Source organism: Cavia porcellus, unplaced genomic scaffold (assembly GCF_034190915.1).
Source record: "Cavia porcellus strain 051 isolate PalLab524CR breed Dunkin Hartley unplaced genomic scaffold, mCavPor4.1 scaffold_11, whole genome shotgun sequence".
NCBI classification, from domain to species: domain Eukaryota; kingdom Metazoa; phylum Chordata; class Mammalia; order Rodentia; family Caviidae; genus Cavia; species Cavia porcellus.
Window position 1 is genome coordinate 68,116,561 of NW_026947494.1, and position 17,890 is coordinate 68,134,450.

The following is a 17,890-nucleotide window of genomic DNA, read 5'->3' on the forward strand; positions in this document are numbered from 1 at the left end:
AAGGAAAGTAAGCCTGTTCACCATTCAGAAGACAAACTGAGAAGGCGGAAGGGGTGTGGATTACCCATCCACCCACATAATGGTGAGGCGAGTGAGTGCAGGGAGCCATCCAAGGGAAGCACACACAATCCTGCCTACACTGCAGGTAACAGACCTCCCATCTGTAGGATTCCACTGCAGGGAACAGGCCTCCCATCTGTAGGATTCCGCTAGACTGGAACTCTGTTCCACTCAGTGAGCCCACACCAGGGCTGTACTGGGAGAGAGAGGCTGGGTGCTCCTCACCCTACCTCAAAGGAAAGGAGCAAAGCGCAAAGGGAGGGGTAGGCAGGCCCAGAACCAAGTGCCTTAGGACCTCAGTTGTTATTTTGTATAATGAAGTGGTTTATAAAGCTATTAGCTGCAATTGTTTCCAAAGTTTCACCCTGCTGTGAACTCCCATATATTAAACTCTCAGGCCTACTGTTCAGGAGATGGAAGGTTGCTTCCTTCCCCGCCTTACATAAATAAGACAAAGAGCCAAGCTATATCACAAAAAATAGTTTACATGGCATATTTTCCTTTGCCCCAGGAACCACATTCCCAAGTGTGCTTTCAGTGATAACTTACTGGTGACTCTGGTATGCTTCACTAATTTTGTGTACTACGAATTCCACCCTTTGAGAACAGCGTTGGCTAAACTGAAATTTAGTTTACGGCTTTGTCTGTATTTAGATCCCCAGGACGTGTGGAACTGTCCCACATCCTCCCAAAAAGCAAAGAACAGTCTGCTAGTGGATGTCTCCTGCCTCTCCAGGACTACCTCTCAAATGGAGATGGCAGTTTTCCTGCTCTCTCAACTTTCTAGCACTGTAGACCTCCTCTGTTTACTTCTCTCAGCATGACTCTCTCCAATCACACCACATTCACCCTGTGAGATGTGTAAATACCTGAGGATTTAATGAAAACGAAAACTTTCCACCGTTCTCCTTAATGTCAATTTGCAGCTTTTTCTTTTGCTGACGAGGTAAGTATTTAACTTTCAAACAGAAAATACAATTGGCAAAGATTCCCACAGTCATCCTGAAAGAAAAAAGTTTCAAGTGAGTTTTTAAGGAAATGCTTTTCTGTCAACATAAAAGTTGACAATGAATTTAGATTCTTCCTCCAAGCAAACTGGTGGGAAATTGGGTATTAAAGGAAAAAAATATTGCAGCCGAGTGATGGCACGTATCTATAATCCCAGCAATCAAAAGTATGAGGAAAAAGAACTGCCACAAGTTTGAGCTTTGCCTGGGCTACATAGTGAGTTTAAGGCCAGCTTGAACAACATAGCAAGACTCTATCATGAAAAACAGAAAACAAACAAAGATATTGCAATGCTATAATTACAAAATTACTATCCTAGCTTGTAGTATGTGTGTTGGTGTTAGAGTCATTTTTGGTTTTTAGGGTTATCATGAAGAAAAATTAAATCCTTTGGACAACCTCATAATGTATGTCTTGGTGAAGATGTGACAAACTTCAGTTACACATCAAGAGTGTGGTTCAAGGAGCATTTATTTCTAAAGTAAAAATTAATACTATGTAAGAGTTAAGCCATGGATTTTTACAGATAATTATTCTGTGAAATCAGAGAGGCTCATAAGGCTAGCTATGTAGCTGATGGGTAATATGCTCCCTGGTAATGAAGCCTTGAGTTCAATCCCTACTATTGAAAAAAAAAAATTGCGGGAATCAATTGTTGTATGGGTTTCTGTTAAGCCACACAACTAATGTTTAACTAAAACATATATGTTATGCATACGCATATATATGTTGATACATTTAAGGTTCCCTGAATTCTTTTACTGTGCCATATACAGTGGCAAGTAAGAAAAAGAATTACCTCTCAGACAAATAAGCAGTGCTCAGGATGTACCTAAGTGATAAAACCCTTTGCCTTGATTACAAGGCAATAAGCTTCACCCCAGCACCCCCCAAAAAAAAGGAAAGCGTACTTTGAGATTGAACATTCTATTTAATAACAATAAATAGTGAGGTGCTGGATTTAGTTTCCAGGAGCTGCCCATTTTTTTTTGAGACATGATTTTCCTAAATCTCTAAATTGCCCAGGATGGGATTGAACTGTAGGTCCTCCTGCCTCCACCTCTGAGCGCTAGGGTTACATGTGTGTGCAACCACACCAGCAGTTGTCAATTTTTAAAAATGGAAGTCAAATCTACCTTTGTCCCCAGGGTAAAGCTGCCTTTTGATGAAGGCAGTTCTGGTTCAGCCCAGCACTAGTGCAGGCCCTTCCAACCCCGGCCCTGGGCACACAACGCTGGACCTCATTCAGGCCCTACCTGGCCCTGTTCCCTCTGGGTGATAGGCGGTGGCACCCAGAGGTTCCCAACACCAGAAGCAATGCCAAAGGTCCCAGCCACACCCCAGAGCTACACTTCAGGTTTATACAACTTAATTTTATACCTATACTCTCACTTAACCTTTAACGAGACTTTCTCACGTAAGTATCTTTAGTGCCTACATAACTAAACTTTTGTGTTTATTTCATTCTATCCCAAGTCCCTGGACGTTTGGTTATATAAACTTGTTCACTATTTTAATGCCACGGTGAGGGAAATGTTTAGACACATATTTTGGGCCAAATCTCTTTGTCACTTTTTCCTTAGAAAACAGGACGAGAAGTCGATGGAATTACTGAATCCATAAGAATACACATTTGCCAGTCTTTTAAAAAATTGTGGTAAGTCTATACTTAGCAAAAATGTACTATATTATCCTACTTTTTTTTTTTTTTTTTTTATAAACAGGCTAGCCATCAGGCTGGCAGACTTCCAGCAAGGCTCGGACATCTCAGGCTCGAGGTTCGGACTCCGAGTCCGCCGGCTCAACTCCAAGCCCCTCTCCGCTCCTCCCACAAGACCCCACGAAACCCCGCCCACGCCGGGGGGATCCCACCGCGGCCTGGCCTCGGAGACATGGAGGACAAGGGGCTCCCGAGGACGGCCAACAACCCGCTGCGCCCACGCACCTGCCAGAGGGCCCTCGGTACCGAGACCAGCGACTGCACTGCCTTTTCTGGTGCTTCCCTGCCGGGACTCCTTCCGGGTCCAAGGTTGGGCGGGCGAGGAGGGGCGAGGGGCGGGGAAGGGGCGGAGCAGTGCCTGGAGACCGGCGACAGGGTGGGACGCGGTGGGGTTTAGGGTCGGGAGCGGGGCGGAGTGAGGGCCGTGCTCGGGATGGGGGACGGAGGGGACGAGAGGGGTGGGGAGGGGGTGCAGAGAGGGAGGGTGTGGCTGGGCCTCCAGACGCTGCACAGTGGGCTTCGGGGCAGGGGGCAGGGAGGGGAGGGGCGGGTGTGGCCCGGCCTCCAGACCCGCACTTGGGAGGAGAGCAGCGGGACTTCTGGGCACCAGGACTTTGGCGGACCCGTGCCATCACCTGCCAGTATCAGGCCCTCCAACGAAGGCCAGGCCATGTTGGTTTCTCTTTTAAATTCAGTCTGCAAGTTCAGGTCTTTCAGTTTGATCTCCTGACCCAAGTGTTTCTGGTGGGAACAAATCCAAGATTCCAGTGAGGAAGGAGGGGAGCGTGCGAGGGAGTAGGGGATGGGGGGAAGTTCCCGGGTCTGGAGCTGTGAGTGTCCAGGTCCTCACTAGGACTGTTGGGGCGCTCAGAGGAGAGAGGTGCTGGGGGGCTGCAGAACAACATTGAGGTCACTGAGGCGGGAGCAAGGGGAAGAGTCTGGTTTCCATCAGAGACTAGCACCTCACAGAGCAGGAGGACATAGAATTGAATCCTAACTCAAACCTTTGTCAGCTTGTGGGGAGGAGTGCACAGGGCCCTCTACCTGGAGCTTTAAGGTGGTCCTTACAATCTGCTTTACAAGATGGTGTGAGAACCAATTTAGATGAAGGCAGCAAAGATAGCACACCAGGGAGTTCTGGATCGATCCCTTCCCAGGGATATATTTTTTTTAAAAGAAAAATGATAGAATAAAACTACCCCCCCCAATAATAGAGACAGCCGGCATAGTAGTGCAGGCCTGTGATCCCAGCTGACAGTGGGGGATCTCTGCGAGTTCAAGGCCCACCTGCACTACGTAGGGAGACCCTTGCTCATCCCCTACCACCACCATGGAGAAATTGACATGTCCAGGTAAAAAGAAACTGAGTGAACTCAATGTTAGTCAAACCTTCCTACAAGAAATGCTGAAGTGTTCATTAGCTCAAATTGAACGGATACCAGATAGTAAATGGAAGCAAAATAAAAACAACTGGTAAAACAGAGTATGGTGGCACACACATGTAATTCCAGCACTTTGCTCAGACAAAAGGATTGCAATGAGTTTAAGGCCAGCCTGAGCTACATAGTGAGACCCTGTCTTAAAAAATCATTAACAAACAACAAAATAAAGTGGTAAGGATAAGTACAGAGGTAAATGCAAAAGCCAACAATTTCATATTTTTGATTTATAATTCCTCATTTGTATATGATTTAATAGAAAATGCATGGGACAATACTTACAAAGCTATGTTGAGCAAAGAGGGTATGGAGATGTGATTTAAGGCAATACTGTGAAAGAATGGAGATACATAAGGAGCATAGTTTTTGCATGTTTTTCTGTGAATGGACTATTTGATAGAACATAAATCAATTCTCCATAAACTGAAAACAATTAAAATCATATAAAGTGCCATTTCTGAATGCAGTGTAATAAAGCAAGAAATTAGGAATGGGGGAAATATGAAATACAGTAGTAAATGTGTGGAAAGTATACAGTGAACTTATGGATCAAAGAAGAAATCCCCAAGGAAATTAGAAAATATTTTGAGATAATGAAAAGTATGACATACTAAAACATGAAATGTGACAAAAAATGTTTAGAGGGAACTCTATAGTCTTAAATGCTATTACAGTCAGGTTTTACAAGAGAAAAGATTTAATATAGGATACATATTTTTTTGTTTGTTTTTGGTTTTTGAGACAGGGTCTTGCTGTAGTTCAGGCTGCCCCTGAACTCATTTTGTAGCTCAGGCTGGTCTTGAATTTGTAGCACTCCTCCTGCCTCAGCCTCCCAATTGCTAGGATTATAGGGCATGCACCACTACAACCTACTTAGGACACATAATTATTTAATAATATTCGTCAAAAGAGTACAGGAGATCTGTCCACACACTGCAGACCCAAAGAATCTAGTTGAGGGTCTGGGTTCCATGACAATGTCCTGCACAAGTCCAGGTGGAGGCCTAGAGCCAATGACAATGTCTCATGTAAGTCTGTATGAAGGATCTGCACTGAGAAGGCCCAAGAGTCAGTGGTTGAAGCTAGAAACTCTACACCAGTGGAATGAAGGGTCTGTACCAGCAGGCTAAAAGTTCTGTACTGGAGCCAGGAAGTCTCACTCAAAGCAAGGACCAGGACTCCCCCAAAGAGAAACACAGCCATCCTCAACAAACTGTCCTGCCCTGCGGGTAAGTTCATGGAGACCCTAGAAGGGGAGAGGGGATGAAGAGGGGACAAGAGACACAAAGGATGGAGACAAGATGAAGTCCAATCAAGTCTCATTTATTCAAGGAAGGAGTATCAAATATATAGGATATTGAGGAGGAGGGAGTTGGATTCTGAGATGTTGTTGTACACTAGGAAAAAGAATCTCGTTATGTTTGTATTATGCCAAAATACCTGTAAACGGGACCCTTACTGTTCTGTATATATTTTTCACTTCCCCTTGTCCTTTCTCCCTCCTCCTTCTGGGTGACCTAATTGATATGTTAATCAATGCTCTCCTCTAAAAATGTAAATCCCTGGGGTCCTAACCTAATTGATATGTTAACCATTGCTGCCCACTACAAATAACAGATGTGGCCCTAAAATAAGGGAACAAAAGGTTGTTAATTGCTGCTAGACTCCTCTGTTCTCTGCTGAGGAAAACAGGATCTTTCCCATTAGCCTATCTCCTGATCCACGTCCAAACCCCCTTACTTTGTAAACAGTGATATATATATATATATATATATATATGCTGCAAGTATTGGGGGGGGGGGACACAGCTTTGGCAGTCTCCAGCTGGCCTATGTCCCTGGGCCCAGGATAAAAATAAATCAACTCTGCTTTTTAAAACAAGTGTTGCCCCTTTTTTGAAACTTGAGGTGGGGCTAGGGATCCTTTTGGGTTATAACAGATGTCAGCAGGTAACTTAGCAACAGTGGCAAGACCAAGGATTATAGGGCAATTCAAATTTCCCTCATTTCCCTCCTGCAGGCTCATAAGGCGGGCTGATTAACATAATCCCTGAATAGATCAAAAAAGCTAGGTAGGCAAGGTGCTGCTTAACTACCAAACTTAACTCCTAGAAGGAGTTAAGGTGGTGCAGCCTGCAGATATAAGGTGGCAGCCAATTACAGGGCTTCCCACAACAAACAGCAAAGACCTGAACTCCTCACATGATGCAAACAGCTGAATTCATATCAGGAAAGCCAGTGTGACAAACTCCTCCAGAAGAATCAACAGCACATCATCCAGTTCTGCTTTCGTGCTGCTGGTAACAACCCTCAGGTAGGCCTTCCACACTCAGAACCACAATGATTCAGTTCAGGTGAATGTTACACCGTGACTATTAGTTGATCACCCACAAATGCCTACATATATAGCCCAGTGATATATGCCTTTATTCCCAACTACTTGGGAGGCTGAGGCAGGATTACTAAAAATTCATGGCCATGCTGGGCAGCTTAGTGAGACTCTGACTATAAAACAAAAACAAAAATAACTGGGCCTGTGGGTCAGTGCTTGCCTAGCATTTAAGAAAGCAAATCAATCCATCAGAAGGAAGGAAATAATAATTAGAAAGAAATAAATGAAACACAATATAAAACCATAGTGTAAAACATTGGTAGTATGTGCCTGCAGCATGTTGCTCAGAAAGCTGAGAGATAAGAAGACAGTGGAGCCAGGACTTCAGGGCTGTATAGGGAGGCGCTCTCTTAAAAAACAAATAAACAAACAAAAAAACAAAACTCAATGAAACCAAAAGAGTATTTGATTTTTGAAAAGATCAACAAAATTGAGAAAACTTTTGGATGGGATATTAATTTGGGGTACTAAAATTTCAGGAAAGAAAATAGGGTGTTAGGTCTAAGAGAAGGGCCAGGAGGAGAGGAGAAGTCCGTGGGAGGAATGGAGCGGAGTGGACGGCCGTGAAAGTAGTGGTCAGCGGTGGCTTTATTCCGGGAATGCGGGGAGGGGGCCCCCCTGCCGCCGGCCCCGGGCGCAGCATCTCTGCACCCGGGGCGGGTGGTCTCTCCGGGAACACGGGGAGTGGAGACTGGCGCGCTGGCCGGCGCTGGCCGCTGGAATCTGGCGGTCTCTCTCTCTCTGGCAAACTCCTGGGACACGTGGCGTGGGGGAATCTAAATAGCCTAAGCTTAGGGCAGCACCCTAATGCCATTAGAGATGCACAGGTATCTCATTGGCGCACAGGTCCTTAAGGATGGGGATATAGGGTTACAATCAAGTGCATAGGGGGCGGGGGGGGAGGAGTTTAGCTGCAGCCTTTTCTGGTTATAGTGTTCCATCTGGGCCGGCAACTCTTTCAGGGACACTGTTATCCTTTTAGAAATGGCTCACACATTACCAGGTTCCTCTTCAGTGAAACAAAGAATTGAGCAAGAGAAGCTAAAAATGAAAGGGTTTTGGCCCAGGCGGGATACTATAGCTGGTAAAGCCAAGGAGCTCCTATCTCCCCCCACCCTTAGGAATTGCCTCTGGTGCCAAACTAAGACCAATAGGCTACCTGTGCATCCCCAATACCCCCTAGGTTCCACCCCAGGCTGAGGCTACCTATGTGCCTCACTCCACGTGTTCCATGGAGAGATCGCCGGCCCGGGGGTGGAGATGCCACGCTCCAGGGGGTCGGGGGTGTCTCTCCCCACATTCCCAAAATAAAGGTTATTTATATTTCATACTTCTTATCTTTTCAGCGGCCGCCGGTCCTCCTCCTCTTCCTCCACCTTCCACTCCACAGTTCTATCAAAAAACAGTGCCAAAGTTTATTTGAAAAAGTGTGAGTAGAAACTAAGGGAGGAACTGGCTCTGCGGGGCAAACTTAGACTGAACAAAAAGAGGAGAAAGAGGAAAAGGCAAAACTAAAAGTACGCTCTGGGCCTGAGACACACAGGGTGGGCTACCATGAAAGGGACACAGTGTAGTCTTCATGGCATCGGTGTCCTTTTATGCCACTCCTGCATACAGGACACTGGGAGACAGTGCTGTGTAGGTTCTGGGGTCCTGCAACAACTTTCTTCCCTGTCTAAGGCATGCTTGTCTCCTACCACAGTACTACTGAGCTTTCACAAGGAGTATAGGTCATAGGAGAATCCTCCATGAACAGTTTTTTTTCCCTTTTTGGAGAAGAGAGTTTGAGACTTGCTATGCAGCCAAGGCTGGTTTCAAACTCATGGCCTCCATGTTGCTGATGATGGCTATGGTGCTTTTCAGGACATCCCTGCTCTTTGTTTTGAGCGTGACTCGTTGGCTCCAGCGTAGAACCCTCAACTACCAGCACAGCTCCTTCACCCGGCTTGCATAGACTTCCTAGCTTCCACTGCTGACCTTTGGGCCTTCTTATCATGGATCCATAAAAGAGACTGGTGTGAGTCCTTCTTGTGGGCTCTAGACCTCCAGTTGACTTATGGAAGGCATTGTCATGGGCTCTAGGTTTTCATCTGGACTTATTTAGGATATTACTGTGGAATTCAGGCCCTTAACTAAATATTCTATGTCTTTGGTGTTGTGGATAGATTTCCTGTAGTTTCTTGTGTTTACTTTGGGTAACCATCATAAAATAATATTATAAATTCCATGTCCAGATTCTAACTGTTCTCTGCACAACCCCTGACTATGACAAATGTCATAGTCATAATATATACCTGTAGTTGTTTTATTTCTTCCTTAATTTCATCTGTGACTCATTGGTTATTTAGGTGGGTGTTGTTTAATTTCCATCTGTTTAAGGAGTTTTTGCAGTTTCTTTTTTCATTAATTTCTAATTTCATTGCAGTATGGAGAGATAATATGCAGGGGATAATTTGAATTTCTTTGCATTTATTTAAGCATGTTATGTAACCTATTTTAGGGAATATCTCATGTGCAACTGAAAAGAATGTGTACCCTGATTGTGTTGGGTGGAAGACTTGGTAACATTAACTTAGTTCATTTCTTCACAGGGTTGGTTCATGTCATGGTTTATGTCTGTGTCCCCCAGGCCTCATGAGTTTGCATTGTGCATTTGTGCATTTGCATTGTCTAGTGCCTGGATTGATGGTGTTAGTGCTACACCCAGATAGGGGTGGAGCCAGGATGTGATGTAATGGTAGGAAGAAGGTGTGTCTTGCTCTTTGCCGGTTCCAGTTTGCTGTTTGTAGCCACTGTGAACTCCGGCCCAGCCATGCCCACCTGCCTTGGAGCCAATTGAGTTGAAAGGGTTGCTGGCCCAGACTGGACACTTTAGCCAGGAAAAGCCTCAGCCAGAATTAGGGAGCTCCTGCCTCCCCCGCCCCTAGAGATTTACCTGTAACCCTATACCCCCACCCTTACAAACCTACCTCTGGCGCCAAACTAAGACCAATGGGCTACCTGTGCATCCCTAATACTCCCTAGGTTCCACCCCAGGCTGAGGCTACTTATGTGCCTCACTCCACGTGTTCCAGGGAGAGATCACCGGCCCGGGGTGGAGATGCTGCGCCCCAGGGGGTCAGGGGGTCTCTCCCCGCATTCCCAAAATAAAGATTATTTATATTTTATACTTCTTATCTTTTCAGCCACCACCGCCGGCCACTCCTTCCCCCTCTTCCCCTTCTCAGACCTAACATGAGTGTGGACTGAAACCTCCAAAAACTGTAAGAAATAAACCTTTCCTTTCCCAACTTGAGCTTCAGGTATTTTGTCTCAGTAACGAGTAAAAAGTAACAAAGACAGTTCAGTTCTGATATTTTTTTTATTGATTTTGTTTGTCTCATTGATCCATTTCTTTGTGACAATGAGGTGTTAAGGTCTACTGTTACAATTGTGCTATTGCTTCTTTGATTTTTCATGTCTATTGATAATTGTCTTATATAGTTGGCTTCACTTTTATTTGATGCATATATATTTATAATTGTTATAACTTCCATTTAAAGTTTTCTCCTAATAAGTATGTAGGGACTTTATCTCTTTTGATCATCCTTGGTTTGAAGTTCACATTGTCTGCAAACAAAAATACTTGTGTTTCTTTTTTTCTGGGTTTCTGCTGCATTTAACATTTTTCATCCTTTGACTTTCAGTGTATGAATTTTTTGAGTTAAATATGTTTCTTGTATGCAGTGTATCGTTGGATCTTGTTTCTTAATATGTTCTACCAATTTCTTTCTTTTGATTAGTGAATTAAGGACATTAATATTGGTGATTATAACTGATATGTATTGGCTTATCTTTGTCATGATATTCTCCTGCTGCTGGTTCTCTGTTTTTTCTATGTTTAAATGCTTGCCTTTGTTTAACTTTTTAAAATAGCATCTCAGGCATAATTTATAAACTTTTATTTATTATATAAACATAGTTTATGCAATTTACATTTTTGTTGACAGTGTCCCAGAGGAACAGTGAACTTTTAAATCCCGCAGTTATTTGGTTTTGAGCTTTAAATATATTAGGATCCATTTTGGGAGCCCTGAGGGGACCCAGAATGCATCCACGTAGATAGCAGTTTCAAAGGAAACTGGGACTGATTCATTAAGTGGCATTTCCTGAATACATAGGAAGGATTAGGAGAATACATAGGAAGGATTGACCTCTGAGTAGCTGTAACCAGAATAACCAGTTGGAGTAGGGAGCAGATTTTGCAGTCCAGCCATTGCGAAGTGTCACATACAGAGATTTGTTATATAACTATAAGTTTACAATAGAACCTGACTCTCCCAGTTCTTAACCTGCTTGCCAGCAGAAGCACTACTGTCTATAGAGAACTCAGTTCAGCACCTGAAGTTGTTGTAATCGTTAAGCACAGTAAAGGAGATAAGATAGAATGAGGTATGTTGGAGGCTCTTGGGACATCTGAAGACAACCAAAAAATTTACATCAGACACTTTTAAAGGACTCTTCCTACTGAGGTGCCAGATTGCTAGAAAACTTTAACATCAGATGTTCATTGGGATCTTCCACCTAATGTCCTCTACCTTCTCTCCATCCCTATAAAAAGAGACACGCTTCTCTTTTTTTGGGGGGGGGGCAGACAGTCTTGTTGCACTCTCTGCCTATACCCAACCACAATAAATTCCATGTCATGTGAGCCTAGTGGTCTCTGCTGCTTACCCCCCTTCTCCCTGTGTGTTGCAGTAACCATTAGACATCTCCAAGTGGAGTGGTGAAATTCACAGGGTGAATTAAGGCTAAGTCCATGAGATTTCTAGGGGACATACATCCTCGTGTGTTACATATGTTGGGATCAGTGTTTTTAGTTCCAATTATGCATGTGCTGAAGTGCTAGTTTGGGTTAGGTGGCCTGAATGAGGGAGGAGACTGGTTGGGGTATATGGATACCAGAAAGAGCAAAATTAGGCTCTGGCAGGCCTGATTTAGGCCCTCAGGTTCAGGGCTAGAAAACAAGGTAATAAGGCAAGGCCTTCATTTAGGGTTAGGTGTTTTGCTATTGCCCCTGGGAACAGATGAGAATAACCAACCAAAAGACTGACAATAGAAACAGTAAAACCATGCATTTTTTTTTAGCCTTCCCAGTCAGTGAGTGTAATAATCCAGAGTCCTATAAGCAAAAACCAAAGTTACAGATTCAAGAAGCCCTAGGAAAAAGGAGGCAGCCAATAAAACATTCCAAGGTCTGCATTCTCAGGCTTCGGCCATGAATAGACTATTAGTTTCCAGGTGTGACAGGAGCAAGGCTTGGAGTTCTCTGGGGATGGAGGGTGGTCTTCAAGGGGTTCTCTGAAGGAAGTGATGCCTCCCAATTCTCAGTCATGGCAGAGTGGGCTCTCTTGACATGGGCATGATATATCTAAGGCTGGATTTCTGCAACTTTAACAACTATTAAGGTGAATCCAGTGGGCTCAAGGTCAGCAGTGAACATGAAGAAGGGCCATAGGAAGACCAGCCCATGGGGCTTTGGTTTCATGGCAGAACTTTGTTAGGATTGTCTTCAAGGTCTAGTTTATCCATTTTTACCTTTCCAGAGCTCTAAGGCAAAATTGCAGTATGCAGATTTTATTTTATTTGGAGTAGTTTAGTGAGATTTTGAATTGCTTCTATTACAAAGGCTAAGCCAGTATCACATTCTATAGACTGAGGGAGTACAGATAACTTATGCCTTCTTGGAGCAATGCTTGACCTTGCAGAAATTTTCTGTTTTGGTAGTGTCCTAGTTACTTTTCTCTCATTGCTGGGATACAACACTTGACATCCAAAATGAATGAAGGAAAGATTTATTTAGCTTACAGTCCATAATCAGCTGGCTCCAAGGCAGGGTGGCATGGCACTGGGGCAACACGTCAAGGTGAGAGCCAGCAAAAGGGGGTAAAACAAGCCTCTTCTCCTTCCTTACCACGTGTGCATGTCACTACCCACCCTTCAGGTCAGATGTAGCACTCAGGAAATCTCCTTGCCCTCCTTTACACAGAATGAGGATATTTACAAAATAAGAACCCTGACTCACTGCTGAGTCTCTCAGTTCTAAACTTCTCAAGTTGACACAATATATCAGCCATAACAGGTAGGCAAAGCTTCTAGCAAGCAATAAGAAAATATGGACCAAGACCAGAATATATTTATATACTTTTCTGGGTTTGAATTCTATGAAATCTATTTGTATATCTTTGAAAGATGATGTTCCAGTCAGTTGGATACTGGGGGGAGTTTAGGCCTTGGAATTAGATGATTTTGAGTACAAGTTTGGCATCGTTGGCAGACAGTGGTACAGATGCTGGCCAGGGTTTGGCTATAATGGTAGTAGCCTAGGAACTCTTTCATGGTTCTTTTTACTCCACAGGTTAGATTGTTGTGTTTTTGAACGCAGGCATAAACCATCTTTGTAGGACAACAATCCTAGAGTTTCCACCAAGGAGTGGGTCCCTTAGTGACTTACCTTGTTTTGCCCAGTCAACTTCTTCCTTTGTATTTGTAGATTACCATCATGGATGTTAGGAGGAATGTCCATTAGAAGTTCTAGTTTGGTTTGTATGTTGTTTTTGTCCCAGAATGCACCATTATCAGTTGATTCTGCAGTTTTATCTGCTTTATTTTTTTTTTTAAGGAGATAAGACTTTTGACCATATGATGTCCCTGGCAATGAATACTTGTCACTTTTTTGGGTTTCCAGATAGCAGCAAGGAACAGTGGAATTTCTTGTTGGTTTTTAATGATTTTTAAATATGAATTGTGGCAAAGGCATACTGGAGTGTATATAGATGTTGATCTTTTCATTTTTAGACTCATAAATGGCCTCTATGAGAGCCTATACTTTGGCTTACCGTGCAGACCATACTTGTGGGAGAGCTTTGGCCAAAGTTAACTTCACCGAAGGTGACCACAGCATATCTAGCTTATTGGATTCTATCCCTAACAGAACTACCCCCATCTGTAAACATAGTATATTTAGCATCTGTCAGGGGGTCCATCTTTAAGTCTGGTTAGCTTGAGAACAACTCATCAGTTAGTGACAGGCAGTCATGGTCTGGGGGGCCCAGCTTCATGGGCAGGTATATGGCAGAGATGAGTGGTTTTATTGCCATAAGAATCAGGCAAAGATTTTTGCATAAGAGACCTTAATACTGCGTGGCCCTGTTATAGGTGAGCCAGTGATGTGTGTTGTTATTCAGAAGGTCCAGTATAGCATGTGACACCTGGACAATTAAGTATTTACTTAAGTGAAGCTTGTTGGCTTTCTTGATTAGGACAGTGGCTATCAGAACACAGAGCAAGGAGGGCAGCCCTTGTGAGTTGATCCAGGTGTTTGGACAGGTAGACCACTCGGTACTCCCAAGGGCTGATAATTTGACTAAGCATTTTGAAGCCACATGTTATCATTTATCAATAAGCAATTGAGTGGACAAGTTATATCTGGAATTCCAAGGCTGTTGCTGTAGCGAGGGTTTTTTAAAAATGTGATTAAAGACTTTTTCTTGTTCTGGGTTCCACTTGAAAGTGTCAGAGTGTTTTCTAGAAAAGGAGTCATTAGGGGCCCTGCTTTTTGTGAACCCAGGGATCCAGACTCTGTTGAAGCCAGCAGCTCCAAGGAATTTGCAGTTCCTTTCTTATAGTTGGGACCAGGATGGAGCAGAAGACCTTTTTAATTTCCAGTCCAAGGGCATGCTGTCCCTGACTTAAGTAAAATCCCAGATATCTGACATTTTGTTTGCAAAATGTTCTTTTTTCCAAGATATCTTGTATTCAGATATATTCTGTCAGATAGCAGATGTTTCAGCAGAGCTTTTGTACCTTCCCAGTAGGCAGCTTGAGTGTCACTAATTAAAATTTCAACAACATATTAGAGGAAGGTGCAATGATGTTCTGTGTTGGGAAAAGTAGAAAGGTCATCTTTGAGGGCTTCTCCAAAAAGGGTTGGTGAATTTCAAATCTATGGGGGAGGCAAGTCCAGGTCAGTTGACTTTTGAGTCCAAAACTGGGGTCTTCCTATTTGAAGATGAAGAGGGGCTGGCTGAAAGGTATCAAAGTTTTGTCTTGCCTTGATTTGACATGAAGAACAGTGCCTTGCTTTGCCTTGTCTTGCCTTGTACTGAAGAAAGATACCTTGCCTTGAGGAAGGATGCCTGGCCTGGACTTGCCTTACCTTATCTTAAAGAAAGATGCCTTGCCATGAACCACCTTGCCTTGCCTTGAAGGAAGATACCTTTATTTTTCCAGTCTCCATAGCCCTTAATTCCTGCGCATTGGTCTTTGCCCAGAGGGTATTTTTTTTTTTTTTTGTCTTTCCTTTTTATCGGTACCGGGGATTGAACTCACGACTGCCTGCTTCCAAGGCAGGCGCTTAAGCCACTGAGCTAAACCTCCATCCCCTAGAAGGTATTTTTTACATACCGGGCTGAATTTTCTTTCTTTTTAAAAGTTTTTTAAAAAAAATTTTATTTTAAGAAAGACTAAACAAAACAGAAAATGGGTAGAAATAATACATACGTTCAGAGAAAAATAAACCATTAGAAATCACTAATTGATGTTTACATACTGTCCTTTTACAAATAGTTGTTCAAGATACAAAAGTGGAACATATAAAGTGGGGTTTCAAACAGCAAGACAGCAAACAGTTTTGTTCAACTATTGAACAAAAACTTAGTAATATGGTTGTCAATCCTATACACTTATACATGCAGTTATCCATATCTTCATTTATATTGAGATTAAACAAACTAAAGCAAGCTAAAATCATTTGGAACAAAGAATAATAGTATTGTTGGATTTCACATCATGACACTCTAGGATCAGCTCTGAGTACTACAGTGTCTTTTTAAAAAATTTTTATTTAAAAAAGACTAAATAAAACAGAAAACAGGTAGAAATAATACATACTTTCAAAGAAAAAAATAAACAGTAAGAAATCACTAGTTGATGATTACAGATTGTCCTCTTACAAATAGTTATTCAAGATACTAAAGTGGAGCATATAAAGTGCGGATTCAAACAATGAGACTGCAAACAGTTCTGTTCAACTATCCAACAAAAACTTAAAAATACAGTTATCAATCCTATACACTTAAACATACATGCAGTTATCCATATTTTCAATTATGTTGAGATTGAACAAACCTAAACAGGCTAATATCACTCTGAACAAAGATTAATACTATTGCTTTCACATTAGGACACTCCAGGATCAGCCCTGGGTACTTTAGTGTCTCTTTTCTTCAAAGTATCTGTTCATTTCATCACGTGTCATTAGATCAGTTCTTATATACTGTTTATAGATTCTATACATGCATGAGGCTTAACATGTATTTCTATCCTTCCTATATTAGAGGGAGAAACAAAACAAAGCAAGACAAAACAAAACATATTCCTGTAAACACATGAAATAAAAAAGACATATAAGACCATTGTACAAGGAGTTCTACCATAGTTCCTGTGTTGTCTCTTGTTATCTTCAATAGAATTGGCTATATCATCAGACATAGTATAATTGAATATATCAGTACATAACAGTATTAATAAAAATACAACTTTGTATATAGTATAAAACTTCAAAAACAGGCAGTTATCAAACCAGAATGTGTATTGTAGAGTCTTGTCATCTTCAGCGTAGTTGCCTATACTCTCAGATTTGACACTATCAATCATATCAGTTTTGAATAAAATCTGTCGGTACCAAACAGCATTCAAACAAACTAGAATTAAGTAAGATCAGTCATGATAAAACAGTATAAGTCATACAGGCCTCTAGATTAAGATAATAGGAAATTAAAAATGATTGCTGTGCTATATCCTAATGTTTCTGGGATAGCTGTCTGTGCCCTCAAATCTAATGCAAGTAGACAAACTCTGATAGAATAATATCTATCTAAGCAGAGCAGTGAAAGTAATGTGGGTTTTAAATCCTGATACCCTATTAACAATATCTTCTGCGATCTTTTTAAAGACTCTCTCTCCCCTTTCACTTCCCAAGGGTACACTGTGCATTTCTGTGTCTGACCAAGACTCTTGGTTTTAAATGGGGGGAGGGCAACCTGCTATTTATGTAAGTCGTTCCAATCCTTGTCTCTCCTGGACTTGATCTCTAATTGTATTCCTTTACCTATTAAAGCCTGTCTTTCCAATCTATCCACAAATACTGGTCTAATTGCCCCTATTACTCTCTGGTTCTTGGTCATATAAAGCATTGTTTTCTCATATTTGATTTTCAGTCCATGTACTCTTTTTCATGTTAACTATATTTCCTATAAATAGCATCTCGGTGGACTCTACCTCCTGATTTACTCCACGTGTGGTAATTTTTTTTTAAGTTTAGTGTATCAAGGCCATCTATATTAGAGATTATAACCAATCTGCTCTGCCTCATTTTTTTTTAATTTTATTTAAGGAGAAAAGAAAAAAAAGCAGAGAAAGGGTGCAAGTTACACAGATTTGCAGAAAAAAAAAATGAACAGTAGGAAATCACTAGTTAATGGATTACATATTGTCATCTTAGAAATAATTGTTCAAGTCACAAAATTAAAGCTTGTAGAGTGGACATTCCATCAATGATACTGCAAACAGTTCTGTTCAGTGATCCAATAAAACTCTGTGATATCATTTTCTATCTTATACACTTAAATATACATGCAGTTATATGGTATAGAGCACTTTCTTTTCCTCTCTTTTGTACAATGACTACTACACATTTTGGGTTTCATTGCTCCCATGGTTCTTATTACTTTTTTGGAAGAGAGTAAAACCAAATGTGATATAACAGAACAGAATCGGTCAAGTCAAAAGGGTGGACATAATAGATAATGTGAAAACATAATACAAGGTGATCAACAATGGTTACCATAATGCCTCCCGCTATCTCTAATAGAATTGCCTATATCGTTAGTTACAATACAATTGAACAAAACAGTAAAGAATAAAACCGACAAAACCAAAACATTGGAGACATTGTAGGTCTTCAAAAATAGATAAAAGTCAACGAGAATGGGTGTTATAATGAATCTCATTATCTTCACAGCTGATGCCTAAATTTTCGAACCTGATACTATCCAGCAAAACAGAATAGGGGAACATCAGTTAAAAACCAGATGGTGAGAGTAATACAGGGCTTTAAATCGAGGTAATGGAAAGTCAAAGTGGGTTACTATAATATATCCTGCTTTTTTTCCCTTTAATTAAAAGGATAAAAATAAAAAAGTAAATAATGGAGTGGAGATTGAGATAAAAG

At 41.9% G+C, this 17,890-nt stretch overlaps 1 protein-coding gene across 7 annotated transcripts in view; it reads right to left on the reverse strand.

Moving 5' to 3' along the window:
• The window catches only part of Parp4 (poly(ADP-ribose) polymerase family member 4), a 133,177-nt gene extending 130,041 nt beyond the window's left edge, over positions 1–3,136 (reverse strand). For all 7 annotated transcript variants that reach the window (XR_001199995.3, XR_001199996.3, XR_010050592.1 and 4 more), the window contains exons 1-2: positions 3,014–3,136; positions 930–1,062 (exon numbers count right to left, since the gene is read on the reverse strand). Coding sequence is in view for 2 of the 7 variants with exons in the window: in XM_063258430.1 (XP_063114500.1) it covers positions 930–1,061 (132 nt within the window). In the remaining 5 variants the exon portion in view is untranslated. The remainder of the gene's footprint in view (positions 1–929; positions 1,063–3,013) is intronic.
• Between the last annotated feature and the right edge of the window lie 14,754 nt (positions 3,137–17,890).